The sequence below is a fragment of the Ambystoma mexicanum genome, chromosome 3q (assembly GCF_040938575.1).
Source record: "Ambystoma mexicanum isolate Mex_15411 chromosome 3q, UKY_AmexF1_1, whole genome shotgun sequence".
In the NCBI taxonomy this organism is placed as follows: domain Eukaryota; kingdom Metazoa; phylum Chordata; class Amphibia; order Caudata; family Ambystomatidae; genus Ambystoma; species Ambystoma mexicanum.
This window is the reverse complement of record NC_090926.1, coordinates 921,823,875-921,843,688: the sequence shown is the minus strand read 5'-3', so window position 1 is coordinate 921,843,688 and position 19,814 is coordinate 921,823,875. Positions and strand designations below refer to the sequence as shown.

The 19,814-nt window shown below is 45.6% G+C and overlaps 1 protein-coding gene across 1 annotated transcript in view; it reads left to right on the top strand.

Annotated features, from left to right (window-relative positions):
• LOC138583117 (ATP-binding cassette sub-family A member 9-like) overlaps positions 1–19,814 on the top strand; it is a 2,332,105-nt gene that overhangs the window by 2,111,472 nt on the left and 200,819 nt on the right. Inside the window, exon 33 of the mRNA XM_069655077.1 lies at positions 4,792–4,867. Within this exon, the coding sequence (XP_069511178.1) occupies positions 4,792–4,867 (76 nt within the window). The remainder of the gene's footprint in view (positions 1–4,791; positions 4,868–19,814) is intronic.

The window sequence follows — 19,814 nt, the reverse complement described above, 5'->3', positions numbered from 1 at the left end:
TAAGTCGTCTTCTGGAGGAGACATTTCCTCTTGAGGGGACAGGGGGATAATTCACCTGAGGCAGATGTTGTGCAGAATGGCACAGGCAAGAAATAATTGTCAAACCCTCTCAGGCCTGTACATCAAGGCCCACCCAGTCCTGTGTAGACACTGAAAACAACCTATCATCAGGCCGAAGGTCTGCTCTATGCACTGCCTGGTCCTTATGTGTGCCTCATTGTAGGCTACCTCCTGTGGCGTACATGGATTGTGCACAGGTGTCAGCCATGGTAGCTGTGGGTATCCAGAGTCACCTGCAAGGGCAAAGATTACAGATGTCAGTCACAGTGCATTGTGGATATGTTGCCTTTTTAAAGGCATATTGATGGACACTCTGTCATGCATTTTTCATAAATTGTCGTACAACATGCGTACAACATGGTGTTCCATCTCAGTAATTGAAAATAGTCAGTTACTATGGACCAACGTATGCATTGTCGTGTTAAATCATGCACACAGCTCACAACTAGCACTCATCACTTTCATGGTCTGTGATTGGCATTACAGAATGCATGTTGCCTGTGTTGGGCCTGTGCGTTGCTATCATGCATGTGCCCTGATGGGTGATTAGTTGTTCTGGTACATGTTTGCGGTGTCTGCGTTCCTTCCATTATGGTTTCACATACATGGTTACCAGATTACATGGCATTACTTTCTGCCAGTGTTGCATCGTCTTTGTGCAGTGTTGAACTGTGACATTCAATGTGTAATGTGTTCCATTGCATTGCGGTGACTGCAGTCGTTTGCATTGCTGTGTATGCATTACTTACTTGTAAGGGCAATATGCATCGCCACATACTACTGCATTGGCCTGCATGGTCTAGTCATCTGGGTCGGTTGTTGTCAGGTGCGGGTTTAGAGGGCAGGTCCTGCATGTCCAGGGTCTTGACAGGGCATGCATTGATCAGTTGTGGTAATGGTCTCTCCCCCACCCTTTCACATAGCATTTCACTAGTACTGCGAGATCGTTTTGTGTGATGGCATTTGTTCTCACCCAGTATCCATGTCCATTGGCCTCTGTGGCTCTCCGTGTATGCAAGCAGTGTGCTGTTCCTCAGGACCATAGCATCATATGTGGAACCAGGGAAGTGGGCACAGCAGTGTGTGATGAGGTCAGGATCGCAGGTGACCAGGACATTCATGGAGTGATAGTGCTTCCTACTGCGGTATGCCTCTTTGGATGGCTGTGTGGCCACCAACGTCACATGGGTGCAGTCTAGAGTGGTAATTACGTTGGGCACGTGGGCTGTTGCACAATTCAGCAGTGTGGTAAAAGTGGCGGTAATTCCGTTACTTTTTAACGTATACCACCAAACTCTTAATGAGCCCAATGTATTTGGAAGTTTTTGTTTTAAGGCAGCTAAAGTCTTACAGACTAATACATTACATTACATTACATTTGTTATGCACACTATTGGCCCTCACGCATAAAGACGCAGACTAGAAAAGACAATAAAAAAAACAGGGAACAAGACACAGAAGGACAAGAAAAGAAGAACCCCCAAGTGGTATTAACTTGGTCCTCCGCAAGAAAGCAAAACAGGACATTGCATCAAAAACAGACTAACTAAGAGTCAGAATGGTATAATTCCTGAGTCCTGGTAAAACCAGATCGGAAAGGTGTCAGGAAAAAAGGAGAGTTTTCAATTCTTTCTTGAAGGCTTGGAGAGAATTATGGCTCCTTAGTCTGACGGGAATTTATTCGAAAGGGAAGGCGCCTTCACATTAAATGCCCCGTTTTCTGCCTTTGAGGTCTTACATATAGGCTGTATTATCAGATTTTGCTTTCCTGCTCTGAGAGTTTGTTCATTACATTTCTCTTTGTTATGGTTTTGTAAGCGGGTATTGCTTGTAGCCTGCATTTAAATGAAATAACCAGCACTCTGAAAGAGATCCGGGATTCGATAGGAAGCCAGTGAAGGGATCGCCTGGCCTCTGTTACATGGCTGTGCCTGGGAAGTCTGAGAACTACTCTGACCGCCCAGTTCTGAGCTACCTGCAGCCTGCGCAGTTCTTGCTGGCTAATGCCCAGCAATAGACTGCAGCAATAATCCAGCTTTGCTCCAATTATTGCCCTGGCAATTGTCTCAGCACTTTCTTGAGAAATCATGGGCCTCAAGTGAGCCAATAGTTTAACATAATATACTACACCCACCACTACAGTTGAGACATGAGCCTTCATACTCAGAGTCGGGTCCAGAGTTAACCCCAGAATTTATGTTTTAGGTAGAGGAGAGATGAAGTCATCTCCCAATTTGAAAGAGCTATAGCTTGATTTAGATTATTTAATGCCTTAGAACTGCCTACAATCAGCAACTCTGTCTTGATTCGATTCAGGGCTAGGAAATTATCCAGCATCCACCTTTCGATCAGTGCGAAGATTCTATTAACCTCCAACTCATCTGTCTCATGATGTCCGGTTAATGAGATGACACATTGGGTGTCATCTGCATAGTTTGAGAATATGACCCTCTCTTCCTCTAACATGAAGAAGAAGGGGGCCATAAACAAATTATAGAGGCAGGGCGTCATGCTTGCCCCTTGTGGAACCCTGTACAGCACTGATAACGGAGTGGCTTCAGTAGAGGCCGAGCAGACTATTCTAATTCTGTGCTCCAGAAATGAGGCAACCCACTGGGCTGCCGAGTCAAAGAGGTTTGCTAACTCCTGTAATCTGGGAATAAGAATGGAATGTTCGATTACATCAAATGCCGCAGATTGATCTAATGAGATAATCGGGGACAAACCACTTCTATCCATTTCTCCCAAAAGTTTAGTTTTCAGCTCCAGAAGAGCGGTTTCTGTCCCATAATTTTTTCTGAAACCTCACTTGTTAGGATGGAGAATAGGATGTAACTCCAAATGCTCAGCCAACTGACCATAGGCCACCCTATCCAGAATTTTAAGTAAAAAGGGCGTGTTGGAAATGGGCGAAAGTTGAGTGGGTTATCCATTGCCAGTCCCGGCTTCTTAAGAATTGGGGTAACCATCGTAGATTTTAGCTCATCTGGTACGTTGCTTTCCTTCAGAGAGGTGTTTATGAAGGTGCACACAGCTTCAATGAGGCGCGGAGGGCATGTTTTTATGATCATAGAAGAGCAAGCATCTCCGCTACAGCGTGAGGGTTTCATTTGCTTGATGATTTTTTTTAGTTCACTCTCCGTTATCGGATGAAAGTTGAACTGAGGAACTGAAGGGTCATGACTGAACCCTTTGTTTGAGTCCTTACTAGAAGGAATAGAGGAATTATTTTTTTCTAACATTGTTGTCCGAATTCTATGTAGCTTATTATGTAAGTCTTCTTGTATGAGTTGACACCAATTCTCATAATTTTTAACTTGGGAATCTAATGGAGCAGGAGTAATCTCCTGTTCCTTTAGTATCTTAAATATTTCCCTTGTATTTGATTTTGCCGTATATTGCAGTCATTATGAAAGTCTCTTTTTGCTTCAAAAATTGACTTTTTGTACTCACATACTAAGTTTTTATACCTTGCTAGGAGTGCTGGGTTACATTCCTTTTTCCACACAAAGAAAGCTTTACTGACCTCCATTTTCTTGGTTCTGAGATCCGCAGAGAACAATGCCTTGCTTTTATGTTCAGTATCCTTTATCTTTTTTAACTTTAGCGACGCCAACTTATCTGATATGCAGGTCAAGTTGTTTATCGAGATTGCAGCCATGTCCTGGGAAGACATTTCTGTTTGAAAGTTTAAAAGTTTGTTATTTAACAGTGGGTCAATGTTATCAGCCGTGATACGTTTAAGATTCTGCAGCCATAATTTGGGTTGCTTGATCAAAGGTTTTGTGGGAAAAGGCACATGCAGTGTAAAGTGCACAAAAAAGTGATCGGACCAAGGACATGGACTGGCATCGACATTGATATAATTAATATTAAGACTACCAAGGCAATCCAAGGTGGGACCAGATTCATGGGTGGGAGTTGTCATAAGTTGGGAGAAGCCCAAATTATCTAATGATTGTTTAAGTTCTGTAGCCAAGAGATCAGTATCTACCCCCAACCAATAATTAAAATCACCAAGGATTAAGAATCTGGATACTGATTTCAAATGAGGTAGTGCATATGTACAAAGAGCCTCTGCCAGATGTAGTTTTGAGGAAGGTGGACAGTATATTAACAAGATGTTTATAGTGGACTCGGCATTCATGCCAATTTTCAAGTGTATTGATTCAATATCTTCTAATATAAATCCTGGCGTTTCCCAGACTGTGAGAGAGTCCTTCACAATTATTGCTACTCCTCCCCCTCTGCCTTCTAATCTATCCCTCTGTATCATTACATATCCAGCTGATATAGCTAGCTTGAGAGATGGAGAGGATGCAATAGTACCCCAGGTCTCTGTTAGGGCACTAAGATCGAGATTATTTGCCTCAATATAATTGGAGATCTCCGTAGAGTGTTTTACTAATAATCTTGTATTTAGGAGCAAGCAACGTAACTCTGACACTGGATTAATGACTTGAGTCAGAGGTGTGGCACGCTGAGATGTATTTTCCTTAACTGTTGATTGTCCTACTCCTGAGTTCGGCAACAAATATTGAGTCGGTTTGATATTAGCACTGTTTAGTTAAAGTGTCTTCATCGATGTACCAAATATTAAAAAACGTTGGGTAAGAAAGTTCTACCCCCTCCCGAAGATAACATGGCAGCTGATAGATTAGTCTGCTACGAAGCCAGTAATGTTTTAAAGTAACATGTGCTAATAAAAACGTTATTCTTTATTTTAAACAGAGTGGCAGACGCATTGGAGTTAAGTGAGCAACTAAAGACGCAGTCAAGAAAACTTCCTGAAGGCGTAAAGAGGAAGGTAAGATCTCTGATGATCTTGTGTTGACCGCACCACAAGTGGTTGTATGCTTGTTGTGATTTCTTGTAGGGCAATCTGAAGCATATCAGGGTATCTTCTCCAAGATCGGAAAAGAGACGGCGGGCATGTTCTAGGCAGCAGCAGTGGTGATGGAGTGTGTGAGCGATATTGTTGTGCCTAGATTCATTTTGTGTGAGGACTTGGATCAAAATATGCAGAGAGAAGGTAAATCTTCAACACTTAAAATACTAAGCACCGAATAAGGTAAGTGCCATCACATATGGAATTACAATGATTTCGTTCTTAATTCACACAATTAATATGTAGCATTCATTGGCAAAGCCAATTGGTCTACCTTTGTAAATGTAAATGATCAGATTAGATTTTTGTGCGGTAGAAAGCAGGCTTTATAAAACAATTCCACCCTCTACAATACAAAGACCGACTTATTGGCTGGGCCACAGCTTGTGTGTGGGACTGTGGATTGGGCAGGCAGAGCTGTCAATCAAATGTATGCGCCCCTGGCATCATCTGCTTCTCGCTGACGCGCAATTAGTTCAATGCAAATGTGCAGCAATTATAACTGCAGTGTTTCTGAAAACCCGGCATGAATGTACAACTTGTAGAAGGCCACGGCCTCAGCAATGAGAAGAATGGTCATATGGTACAACATCCCAAATACAAATCAAAATGTATTGATTTTCCCGTGAAGCATTTAAAATGGGTTTGTATCGTATTTTCAAATGGGTTGCTTCACACTTTTTAGTTGTATCACATTTGCATGTGTTTGCAGTTCATGGTAGGAGGAGCTGCAATCGCGTTCACTTGGTAAATCCATTTCCATAACAAAAGTAATGGGAATGTAACCTGTGATCTTCGCTTTATTTCAAAGAACAGTGTGTGTGTGTGTGTGCCAAAGGGCAGCAGCCCGGTCACCATGCTTATGGTGGACAATGTAGTAGTTAATAGGTTAAAATAAGGAAACCACAGAAGGGATTCTGATTTGCACGTGTGTTGATGATATGGTTGAAGCCATGATCAGGTGCTTTGAATAGATGCTTGAAATGCTGATATGATGTTGCATTTACAACGGGCCTGTACACAAGTGTTTCTGGGTGCGAAAGGGAAGATGGCAGATTCAGGCTCCCAGATGGGTAATTACACATAATTGCCCACTCTTCTGCAAAATCCTATCTTCACCAAGAGTATGGGACAAAGTCCTGCATTACTCTAAATGCGGGCTAATGAGAACGCCTAAAGACTTACTGGTGGCCGAAGGGAAGTGGATACAACAGACTTAACCCACCGGCCTACAAGTGTTGAATTCAAAGCTTGGCGCCTTGGACTTTTCTTATAAAGCTACACAGATGATCATACATGAATATCAGTGGGGAGCAGAAATGTGCGTCAGTATACATTTGCAATGTGAAAAGCCAATGTATCTGCCCGACTGCAGGCACGAGAGACGCATTCGGGTTCTACATGGAGAGCCAGGGGCGTGCTTGGTGGCGGGGAGCGCCAGGGATGCCCATGCATGCGACTTGTCATGTATGTGCAAGGCTTCAGCCAAATGGACTGGAAGCCACATGCAGTGTTGGATTTTGAAGCGCCAAATCCATCATGTACGCTTCTATAACCATAGCGAAGATGCTATGAATGTATGTTTTAATAACAGTATCCATGATGGATTGGGAGCCCCATGTAGCGGTATATTGTGATCTCCCAATCCATCATGTATGCTGTTATAACCGTAGCAAAGATTCATTGTATGTATGTTTTAATAACAGTAACCATAATGGATTGGGAGCCTCGTAATGCTATTCCTTTACTTCATCTTATAGGTGTGTTTGATATATGACGAAACCTATTTTTCTGATAATAACATTTTATAATTTGTTTAAAAGTTACCATTGTAAAAGTTCAGTTTCTGAACTATTATACAATTATATTTTGTAAAAAAAATAATAATAATCAAATGTTTTGCAACACAATGGATGAAAGAAAATCAATATAGCAAGCAGCATAGAATCAAGATGAGCTCTAAAAGCAGCATGTGCTGTCGTCTGTGTCCGCCTTTGCCTGACTGTCTGCTCATCATATTAGTTCACCGCATTAATAGTGAACGGCAAAGAGAAATCGCACATTCCGGAACCAACAGCAATAATAACAAAACAGATGTTTGCAGAAGTTAAGTGAAAAAAACAATGCCTCAAGAAGCATTGACCCGCCATAATCTCTTACAAGTAACACGGAAAAGTTCTCTCCTAAAGTTATGCAGGTGCACCAGCTTCCTCCACACAATGGCAGACCTGTAACAGAGCTTTCACCCTGATGCACTCGTCCTGCATCACAGAGCAGCGGATTAACAGCAGGGCTCATACTGCTGAAAGAGCTCTGGGAGATAAAAGTATTAGAGGCGGTTACAGAGGTAAGAATAGGGAAGATGGATAGAACCAGGAACGTGGGGTAGGGTTTGACCAAAAAGTGTGATGACACAGCCACATTCAGTCTGTTTACGACGGTTTTGAATTAATATTGGCAGATAAAGCCATTAAGACACAGGGTGAGAAGTTAATTTGTCCAGGATTATACAATAGAAGCACAATATAGAACGGTGTCAACCAATCAGACAGCGATGAATATTAACTTTATTCAGTGCTCCAGGCCCAGCTTCTAGCCTGTTGGCTGATGCTTCCCTGCTCAGTCCCGGCATGTTTAGTACAGACCCTATACCCACTTCTAAACCCACTTGCCACTCTTCCAACCCGCACCCCATGTACCTGCACAATATGGCCACCACATGCCCTTTCCCATTTCGTGGGCATCAGACTTTGGTGCACCCTGCAACCACCTTCCTACATCATGCATTCATTTGCCACCCAACGATGCATGCACTCACCCACCACTTCCTCCAACTTCCTTTCTTTCTGTTACGAAACTGGTCAGCCTCACCCACTGCTGATCTCTGCGTCACTTCCTCAATCCAGTGAGGCTGGTTTCTGCCTAGTGGTGTTCCAGTGAGTGTGCCTATTTGTTGTCATGGATGCTGAAAGAAAGAAATGCGCCCTTTTCCGGAATGCACACTTATGGCCTCATCAGAAGTTGGGTGGTGTGATAAAAATGTGACAGTAACAGCGTTACCGCCACATTATCGCAGCGCCCAATCACGAGTTTGGGGGAAAGTTGAAGAATTCACCTCCAGCACCGAAATAAGTAAAACGATACAATTCTTATTTCAGTCTCCAAACACACAACAATAAAAATGTCACAGCTGACCCTACTCATCAGTATTATCTCTGTACCCTTCTTCCAAGCCCTCCACGTAGATGAAGAACTAAATAAGGGATGATATTTCTTTAGGTCCTCAAAAACTTCCTGGAAATTTCCTAAACAAAATAGAGAAACATATCTTAGTTTGTAAATCATTTCTGAACCCTCTTCTCATATAGATGTATACAGCGTTACATATCTCTAATACGGGTGTACCTGGATAATATTTCTCTGGTCACCATTTGCTTTTAATGCTATCCAAAAATCACCATCATTATTCTATGTGATTTGTTGCATCATCAAACGGCTACAATAAAAAACACAATCCAAAAGAAGGCCTTTAGTAAGGCAATATTTGTAAAAAGGCCAAATTCGCCAAGTACTCATGGGCTGTGGAGACTCTTGGCAGAAGAGGCGGAACACATCCCAGCTAGTGGAATGAGGGATGGTGCCATGTGGCTCATTGATGGTGGCAAGGAGGTGGCATGCCAAGCACTGCAGTCGGGCATGGGCACTACAGATTGTGTAGGCCGTGCAATGGGACATACACTGTCTTAAGGAAATCAGCCTACCTTCACAGTTCAGTAGTTTCACCAAATGTCAAAGTAAAGTTCCTGGACATAGTTTTTGACAGTGAGCACATGCGCGGCTTGAAGGCTGATGAATCCATGTAGAAATTCTAGAATTCTAAATTGGCTGCCAAGTCTCTGGGCTTAGCTGGGCAGCAGCCCGCAAATCAATCTTTCGATTTCTCCTCTAGGGGAAGAGGCTGCTGGCGGTACATTCAGTTTGGTGTAAGAGGGCACAGCTCGAGCAAGCTAGGCAGAGGTCTTTCTCGCATTACAGACGGGGCAGAGGAGTTTCTAGGGGCCAGCAAGCTGTGGTAGCAGTGGCAACTGCTTTGGGTTCTCCCCACACGTTGCCCCGGTTGGAGGGAGAATTTCCAAGCACTTGTCAGTTGGAAGGAGATAAACAAAGGACATTCCCAAGGTGTAGAGGGAGGTGGCCACTGACTTTTCTTGGTGGGCCAGCAGGGAGAACATGATGATGGGGGACCCCTTTTGGCCTCCGTGGCCCCAAGCCCAGGTGGTGACGGATACGTCTCTGAAGGGTTGGAGCACTCACTGCGGGGATCTGCATGTGAGTGGCCTCTGGCTATCAATGGAATGCTGGTGGCATATCAACAGGCTGGAGTTGCGGACGATCAGGTTGGCCCTGATGGCCATTTTGTTCTACCTCAAAGGGAAAAAGGTCCTCATTCTGACAGACAACATGGTGGCCCTGCACTAACTCAACAAGCAAGGAGGTGTTTGGTCACTATCCCTATGCAAGAAAGCACTGCAACTACAGTTACTGGAGAACCTGATCTCCACTTCAGCTGTCCATCTAAAAGGAAGAAGCAAAGAACGGGCTGGCAGACACTCTGAGCAGGCAAGCATGGTCTCACAGGAGTCGGAAGTGTGCCAGGACAGTAGATCTGTTTGTCGCAATGGTCAACGCGAAGTGCAGACAGTTTTGCTAAAGGGAATTCATTGGGGGACGCGTTCCTGGTGGAGTGGGTCTTTGACCTACACTATGCGTTCCTTCCGATAACTACCATTCTGTGAGTTCTTAGGAGGTTGAGGAGGTTTCAAGCCACCATTATCTTGATCGCCTCAGATTGACCAAGGAGAACATGGTACTCTGAACTCCTGGACTTGACCTTCTGCTCACCTGTCCGGTTGCCTCAACGCCAGATCTCCTATCTCAGTCGGAAGCTCGGGTGCTTCACTCAACCTAAATGCGTGGCTCTTGACAGGATGAGGTATGATGATTGGGACCTCTCAAAAGAGGTACTTGAGGTGTAACTGTCTGCATGCAGACTGTCTACAAGATTTCTTTACGGTTGCAGATGGAGAAGATTTGAGGCATGCTATAGGGAACGCAGAATAGACCCTATCACCTGTCCCACCACTACAGTGTTGGAATTCCTTCTGTCACTGGCCTCTTCAGGCCTTCACATAGGCACAGATCAAATATCCTTCCTCATGATCCCGGTTATTACCCAATTCCTGAAAGGCCTTGTAAATAGGTTTTCGCCTACTGTGTTTTTAGTTCTGGATTGGACTGGGACTTAAACCTAGTTTCTTGAAGGCGGCTCCGTTTGAGCCCACACACTCATGTCCTATCAGGCTGCTTACGCCGAAAACAGCTTTCCTGGTGGCTATCACATAAGCACAACATGCTGCAGGCTTTATCATGTAAGCCCCCTTTCTTGCGATTCTTCAAGGAGAAAGCTGAAGGTGCGTCCTAAATTTCTGCCTAAAATGGTTTCTGAATTCTAAGTGTGCCAGAGCATTGATTTGCCAGTGTTTCATCCTCCTCAGCATCCTTCTGAGGATGAAGGGAGACTGCACAGGCTGGACCCTAAGAGGGTGCTCAGCTTTAATATGGCTAGGACAGCAGAATTTCGGTGTGACAATCAACTCTTTGTGGTCTTCTCTCTGTAGCAGAAGAGTCTGGATGTGTCCAAGCAGACAATCCCTCAGTGGAAAACTCTTTGCATTGCAGAGAACTAACAGAGCACAGGTAAATATCTGCCACCAGCAATCAGGGCACATTCCACCAGGGGTGTGGCGGTGTAGAGGAGGAGCCAAGTGCCTCTACCGGAAGTCCTGCACCTATTCTGCGTATATGTTGGGAACCAGAAATTGTGACAAGAGCAATACCGGTAATGGTGCCCATAGCACGAAAAGCCTTTGAAAAGAAGTATCCATTGAGAAAACCGTTCGTCATGTATCCACGAAGAGTTGACAGTCTCTTAGGAGAAATCCCAGAAGAGGTGTGAAATAGTGAGGCAAGAACCTGGTGACATCACGTGAAGTAGAAATGACGCACCAAGAAGAGATGCCGAAGAAGAAAGTATATAGATACTATAGATTCTGATGATGAAGCAAAGCATTGAGTGACATTTCATGTGCGGAATGAAGATTGCACGGAAGAGGAGCACTGAAGAAAATGCAAATCGCTTTATAACGGTAAAGATGCTGAAACGCAAGTAGACTAAGAAATCGTGAAGGCTGGCTATGCATAGTGAATAGACTGCTTGCGATGCCACCATTATAAGTGCCGCCATACATAAGGGTATATAGATTCTGGATGTTCCACGTCATGTTTTAGCAAACTTTTAGCATGATCAGAAGGGCTGAAAGTGTGACGCAGTACGAGAAAACAGCTGATGCCGAATGAAGATTCGAGAATGCTTGTCTGGCTCAATGTCTAGGGTTGGGGCCACCAAGAACCTGGTTATCTATTCGAGGAGATACAATGAACTGGAGCAGCAAGGCAGGCTCCTGTTAAGGTGTAATGGAAAAACACTAGAAGTGCCAGGTTTTATTCATTTAATGGTATTAAATACGAAAAAGGAACTCAAAACAAGGTGTCCTGTCACATGGTCAAGATGAGAATAGACTTTGGGGTGAGCTGCACCGGGCCAGAAGATAAGGCTACGCTCACACTCCCTTCTATTCTCAGGTGCAGTGATACTTGCAAGGCCGTGTTCAAAGGACTAATTGAATGGCAGACAGTAGGAATGATGATGGATGGTGGGCTAATTAGGTGGGAAGGCATGATCAGGCCAACCCTCCAGCACCTGGGGTACCAGCTTGCATCCTGCTAGCGAGTGGAATATTCCAGAAGGGTACAGCGTGCCAACCAATTGTAGAGGTCCACGTAGCAAGAAGCCCTATAGTTTGAAAGCCAATGAAACGTAGTGTATTCTATGACAGCGAAGATGACTTGCACTAGGGGTGGGCATAATTGTCGGCCTGACCTTAGAGACCCAATCACGATCCAATCCCCCACAGAAAGTAGATGTTCCCCTTGAGCCAATTCCAACCTGTAGTAGGTTTCCTTACTTTGCCACGTAGTATGACGTCACTTATGATGAGTATTCAGTATAAGGTCTGTGTTTTTCATAATATGCAGAGACAAAGCTTGTGCGGTGTTCGTTAATGCTCGCTGTAATCCCTGTTTTGGACAATTGATATTAAAACAGCTAAGCTTTGCCAACTTCCAGTTGTTTTTGGTGTCATCGTAAAATCTGTATCCCCATCCATCCAAGAGATCGCTACCTCATCTTAAAGGGCCTAAGGGCCTAAGGGTTCACGTGGTAGCAGGCAGAATGGTTCAAAATCCTTCGACCTAGTAGGTCTCCAGCTTTTTGGACGATCGAACACTCTCCGCCACTTAGTCGGAAGATCGCAAAGTTTCCTGTGGAGAGCAGCCGATATAGAAAACTTGCAAGAAGACTGATAGAGGTGGGACTAGTCCCTCTTTGACAAAATCCCTCCTGGTTTCCACAGGCGCTGAGCGGACGGAAGGCGACGGTAGTCAATTAGAGGAGGGGACAATACCGAGAGGTCTCGAGCTGAAGAGCGAATGGTGAGTAGATTAAGGAGATTGGCAAACACAAAAGGGTAATGGGGGGTTGTCTAGTATAAATGAAAAGTGTCTAGTGTATAATGAGAAATGTTTGAACGAGGAATGTTTGTAGAGCCCAGTGTCCTAGCTCAAGGAGCTTTAGAAGGAGTCATTTCAAAACCCAAGCGGGTACAGTAGGCAGCACATAGACAGGTCTATGAGAGGGAATGACTCAAACTCCAGAGTATTTTAGGGGCTTGAGATAAAGGGAGAACAATGGTGTTTTTGTGAAGAGTCGACTAGTCTGTCTGTCTGTGTATTTTGTAATTGAAAAGAGGTGTCAAAAACCGACGGAGATAAGTTGTGTAAATTTGAGCTAGAGATAAAAGGTTTACCTATTCTTTCAGTCATTGTCGGCACCAACTGAAAAGAGTAGATTGAAATAATTGAGAAGTAGAAGTTTTGAGCGGCGAGTGTTGGAGCCCACTCATATTTGCTGTTTTTCAGAAATATAATTGTGCAAAACTGCGGTAAGTATTGACAGTCAATTGAGACTTGTCACAATGGGAGATATCACTCCACTGATGCACCTGTGCAAAACACTGCCTAAGCTTAAACAGTATAGCGCAGAATGGGTAAAGGGCACAGCAGATAAAATGTTCATGCCATGGCCACTAGGTGGATTGCTGTCAAAAGCGGTATTGCAACACATGACCACATACGTGCATGCTGCGTACACGTGGAAGAAATTGGAGAAGAGGTTAGCTATTTTAGAAATCTGGAAGATGTAGCAGAAGGAGCAGGAGGACCCGCCTTCTGAAGATTGGATGCTCAATCAGTGTAAGGAGGAAGGTGCTGAGCCTTCTGCTCCCCTTGCCTCACTTGAAGTGAAGAGTGTTGATGTAGAAAACACAGAATTGTATCCATTGAGGGAATGAAAAGCAGCGACAGGGTATAGTAACCAGATACATGAACCGCCTGCTTACAGCAGTGTCGATAGTCCAGACGAGGCTAGAAGAAAGGAAGAGACCTTTAAGGTCTTGCAAGACAGGGAGGAGAAAAGCGATCGACTTAGTGTGTCAACAGAAATAGGACAAGAAATTAAGAGATGGAAAGGAGAGAAGGATAAAGCTGACAAGATAGCACTCGTACTGAACGAATGGATGGGTGGACATATGTTGCTCTCTCGATGGGAAAAATATCAAGGAAGTTAGGCAAAGGGAAGATCAAGACGAGCAGGATAGAAAAGACAGGGAACGAGGAGATAGTTTGAGAGAAGATGAACAGAAAAGAAAGAGCCAACAGCAGCCAGCGAGAACAGATATATCAGAAAGAACAGCAGAAAAAGTAAGAAAGGGCAGAGAAGCAAAGGATGTATGGCAACAGACAGAGCAATCGAAGAACGAAATTGCAAGAAAGAGAGAAGAGGAGGAAGAACAGGAATTAAGGGAGAAAAGGATGCAGAGATGAGGGGAAGACGAAGTGTGTAGAGCAAACGAAAGAAGGGAACAAAAGAGACAGAAAGAGAAAAGAATTAGAGGGGAAGCAAGAAAGCAAAGAGAGTTAGACGAAGAAAAGGAGCAAAAAAGGAGATATAGGGAACACGATATTGATCGCATCCAGAAAGAGTTAATGGAGTCCAGTAATATCATGGGGCAATATAGAGGAGTTTCTCCCGTTACAAGGAGCAACGTCAGGGCCATCTAGGTTAGACCTAGATGAGAATTTTGACATAGGAAGTATCAGAGATAAAATCAATAAAGCCTTTCAGGTCATGAGAGCAAAAGGTGCATCAGGAAGCAAGGGAAAAGAAGATCGATCTATAGTCGCCCAAAGGTGAAGAAGGAAGCTCACTTGGTTTTGAGTATAGGGCTTTTTCTCTCAGGAGACTAACTTCAGACAGGGATGAAGGAGAGGAAAGTCATACCAGTTGGGGACTAGATATGTCAGACGAAGAAAGAGAAGCCGTCCGAGGGGAGGAGGGAAGATGGGCATGCGGTCCCAAAGGATACCTGTAGACAGACAAGGAAGTAAAGTGGTCTGATCTAGAGCAGTCTCAGAATAGAATACCAGATTCACAGAATATTCAGAGCGATCTATAGGATGATCGCACAGCGAGAGCGGGAAATTGCCGCCATATGTGAGCAGGCTGAAGTCATTGCGAGGTACAAGGCGATCAGGAACCATTGTCCCCACTATGGACAGGCAGACAATGGGAGCAATTGCGGATTTAGGGTTACGCAGTTCCCTTTATTGGAGAAAGGAGGAGTTAGACCACAATATATTATGTGGCCACAAATGGATAAGGACAATTTAAGGTGTAAGCTCCCCAGCTTGACGGCGGGGGTGGGGAAATGGATCTATGAACTTGAGAAAATGACAGGGAGAAATACTTTAGCTATTGGGGACATTAAGGGTCTCCTAGCAGCCATTCTTGGGGAAAGGCCTGATGACATCTGGACGAGAACAGGATATTGAAATGTCACGGCACAGAACACAGCGCATGATGGAACGCCGTTTAACAATTGTAGAGCAGCTATCTGGAAAGCGCTAAGGGTACAGTATCCTGACACGTCAGACATGGCTGCAATTATGGCACATAAAATGGGAAGAAAATGAAGATCCGCTTGCTTACATTCAAAGTATTCAGGAACTTGGACCCTTGAAACACAAGAGCCGTGGGGAAAATCAGTAGCAGTATTTTACCACATTTTGTGGCAGGGATTGCCTGAGCCAGTATGGAGGCAACTCAAGAAACTGGTGGGAATAGAAGAGAAGCCATGGGCAGAAATACAGTTCACTATAGTGCATCACTGTCGGCTGTTGCAAGAGAAAACAAAAAGAAAGATCCTAGAAAACTTGAGGAAGCCAAGTTAGTTCAGAGGAAATTGTCAAAGTACGCCATAGAAGGGGCAGTTTTGACAAGTGGAGAAGGATTGGGAATGCAGCAAGTAGTGGGTGCACCGCAGGCGAATAATCAATGACAAATGCATCAAGGAGGGAATGGTTCATGTCAGAAGGCAGAGGAATGGGCGGTTTTCAAAATAAGCAAGGTGGCTTCCAGGATATGCAGAATGATAATAAGAATGTGCAAGGAAGGCAAATTAGAAGGTTCCCTCTTGTATGTTGGACATGTGGAATGACAGGGCACATTGCACGAACATGTGGGAGCCAAGGGTATATACAGAGTGGCCAATACTCAAGAGAGGGGACAGCTTGTCCTCCAGCATATAGCTCACAAGTTAGGGATAGGTTCGCCCAAGATCAGATAGTGTACAAAGCGCACGCACCACAAATACAACATGCAATGGAACCACAGCAAGCACCATTGAATCTGCCAAAAGGGCAGTCACAGCATGCACCCATGCAGATGCAGCAGAATGCAAACTCAGGACAGCTAGACATCTCAGAATTGCAATAGAATTTATATTCTACATTACTTGCCCTTGAAGTTTGTTAAAGTATTTTACGAAGAATATTAGGTTTGCTCAATTAAATTGAAAACACTATTCAAATTTTCAAATTTCTATTGATATGCTTATAGCCAATATTGCCTTTGCATAACATAAAAACACTATTTGCACAAAGCACTTTATATCTGGGAAATATGGGGAATGAATAGCGGGCCATTTAACTCCCGTTATCTATTAGGTTTACGCGTTGCTCGACAAGTGTTGTGGAAGGAACTACAGTTCCCATCGCTCCTGGTGGCAGACGCAGGTGGAATGCGTCATTCGGGGCCGACCAAGCCTATAACTGACTCGCATCAGTTTTACTGCCTGGAATGGCAGACTACAGGGGAGGCTGTACCTTTTGTCTGAGATTGTGGTAATTTCATCCTGAACTATACGCTAGCTGATTTATATTGGTGGAAGGGATGGCTCTGATACCAGGAGGAAGAAAGATTATCTATGACACCTTAGCATTAAACAATTTGGACAAATCTATGAGGGCTATTGCTTTGAGGAGTTTAAATAAAATTAGACATTTAGGAATTGCTACTACCATCAAGATACAGGGCCTAATTCCGAGTTTGGAGGTAAGTAATGGTCCTTACCGGCATGGCGTAAATAGCATGTCCGGGCAGTCATCACTCCGCTAATAGAGGACTATTACGACTTCGCGGGCAGGAGCTTTGCGCCATGCCGGTAAGGTCTTTACCGCCATACCGTTAAAGGCACCTAAAAAGCCGTTAGCGGCATCAAGCATAGCGCAGATAGCACTACTGACAAGGTACAATGCGGCATTAGCGGTGCCGTTATTAGCGATGACCGCTAATAACGGTCACCGCTAATAAGCGGAACCGGAAGTAGCGTCATCACACAGGAACGGGAAGGAGCACGGCAGCCATCTTTAAAAACACAACCCGTTGGACTCTGCTGTAGTACTGAGAACATTCTCCTATCACAGCACTATGCCCAAGGCCCTAAAGAAGGGAGCTGCCCACCAGCGCAAGGAGAGATTTAATGAGGATGAGCTGGAGATGCTGGTCTGGACACTGCAGGAGCATGCAAGGATAGTCTTTTCAAACAACATGAAAAGGGAGGCAATTCTTTAAAAAAAGGAGACCTGGGCACTTGTTGCTCAAAAAGTCAGTGCTGTTGGGAACACCCCACACACCATCAAAGACTGTTGTGTGCGCTGGGACGACCTGCGACTCAGAGTACGAAATATACTCTCAGTGAACAGGAGCCAGGCAATGGGAACAGGAGGAGGTCCCAGCTCACCAATCAAGCTGACTCCATGGGAGGACATCTGCGCCAGCATGATCGGGATGGAGGGGATCGAAGGTGTTGGCGAGATGGAGTGTGGCGCCATAGCATCGGGCGATGGAGGTAAGTGTCCTAAGAAAACATTGTAATGTCGAGTCTGATGAAAGTCAACCAATATGTCAGTCCAAAGAGTCAAGCCATGGTCCAACACACACACACTCCCAGCAAAATAGGCGGACGCATCACAGACACAATCAGATGCCTGCTGCAAGGCAATGCCGTGCCTGACACTTAGCACACAAAGATGATAATGGCATGAGTCACACAGCAGGCAGGCCCCAAATAATGTGCATGTCAGATAGCATAGCTCGTGGCCATCATGAGTGACGCCGACATATGCCTGCATAACCCACCCGTGTTTTAAACAACGTGCTCATCCAAACCCAAATGCCTTTTACCCCCAATTGTGTGGATGATCAATTGTCCAAATGTATGGATGATGCCTATCAAAACATCACGCATGCGGTCCCTCTCTTCGACCCCCACAGGCTCTGACCATGACAGCGATGGGCAGGAAGCAACCCCTGCCAAGACCACACCCCGGAAGAGGTCCCGGGATGACGCCAACCACCCTTCGACCTCGAGGGGACAACCCAGGGGCCGCCGTGCACCAACAGGCAAAACACCCCAGGTTGCCATTGCACCGGTGCCGCCAAGGCCCATAGAGGGCGAAGCACCACCACCCATTGGCCATCCTGAGGAATCAGGCGAGGCACCACATTCAGAGGAGTCCAATTTGGCTGGGGAGGTGGCAGCCACAGCACCCCTGGCTGTGGAGGACCGACAGGATGACATATGGGTGCCGGTTGAGGACGATGCATCAGAAGTGGTCCATATGCCAAGTCCACCGGCATCCACCCAAATATCGTCCCTCGATACTGACCACGCCACCACCCCAGAGCAGTCTGGTCAGGAGCAGATGGAGGGGCACTTCAGTTCCATTTTGACCAGTAGGGAGGCTGAGCAGGCCGAGCAGGACAGCCAGGGACCAACAACTTCCATAGGTGCACCCGCAGGGCCGCAGCAGTCAGAACAGCTGACTGCCCTTGTGCGTCAGTTTGTTGAGGACAACAAACTGGCCAGATAGGAGTGGTATGAGAACTTCACCTCTCTAGTCAGGTCCATCACGGAGAACACCGCCTCCATGGCCAAATCCTTTGCAGATAACACCAGCCGCCTCTGTGAGGAGGTCTCGGCCCTCCGCCAGGTCTTAGGCTGCATAGCGGATGCCATGGAGGCAAGGCATCCGGCTACCCAATCTCAGCAGGCGGCCACACCGTCATCATCCAGTTCAACCCAGACTAGCCCGCTCCGCAGGTCGGCACGTACCCTGCGCCGGCAAGACATGCCGCCACCTGGACCAGGGAGTGCCAATTGATAGTCAGGGCAGCCTCATGTAGCCATTGGAGACCTGATGGGACATGTGTGGGGGAGTTGTGGGGAGAGGGGGGTGAGGGTGTGTGGGGGAGTTCTGGGGGGAGGTGGAGAGGGGAGAGGATGTGTGGGGGAGTTGTGGGGGGAGAGGGAGAGGGCTTAGGGAGAGGGAGGATTTTTGCACTTTCGTTAACATTGTTATATTTAATACACCCGTTGTGTGAAAAGCTAGACCTGAGTGGACATTCATCATTGTGCATGTATCATTTATTCATATACAGTTCATAGTATACATGTACCCCCACACCAAGTGCCCTCTGTCCAACGATCATGTCACCCTCTGCTGCCATGTGTGTCAGAAATATTGTGCAATCACTGACTGGCGCACAGCACGTCCCTCCTGTGCATCTGCACCGCGATGATGTCCAGGCACATCTTCTTCATCCCCTTGATCATCATCAGGTGGTAGCAGTTCAATGTCAGGGGGCAGGGGCACGTTCCGGCAGATACACATATTGCGCAGCATGACACATGCCACGATGATCTTGGCTACGTTCTCATGCCTGTAGAGGAGTGCCCCACCCGACCGGCAGAGGCAGCAAAATCGTGCCTTCAACAGGCCAAAGGTCTGCTCGATGACCACACGGGTACGGGTATGGGAACGATTGTAGTCCTCCTTGTGCCTGTTCTGTGGGTTTCGGACAGGGGTGAGGAGCCACAGCTTCAAGGGATAGCCACTATCACCTGCATGAGAGGCAATAAAAGGTAAATGTTAGTCGATTCATGATGGACAGCTGTACTAGTCACACATGCCTGCAGATTAGCGTTGGCCACATGCACATGTACCTGGATGTATTTACGCCATTTTCAGTCCCTCAATGTGTCCTGTGCCATGGACTAATGGTGTGGGTTGCATCTACAAGATGACACACAGTGTGCTCTGCCGTCTTGTAGCTCATTCATCGTGTACGCATACAGCTGTGTTAATGTGAAATTTGTGAGGTGTTGTGTTCTGTGAGATTTACTTAGAGGGAGCGTTGGCAGTAGTCTGTGCAATATTGGGCAATCAGCGCAGATCATTCCCATGATTACATGCAGCACTCCTGTGGGTGTGGTGGCCCTGTGACAGA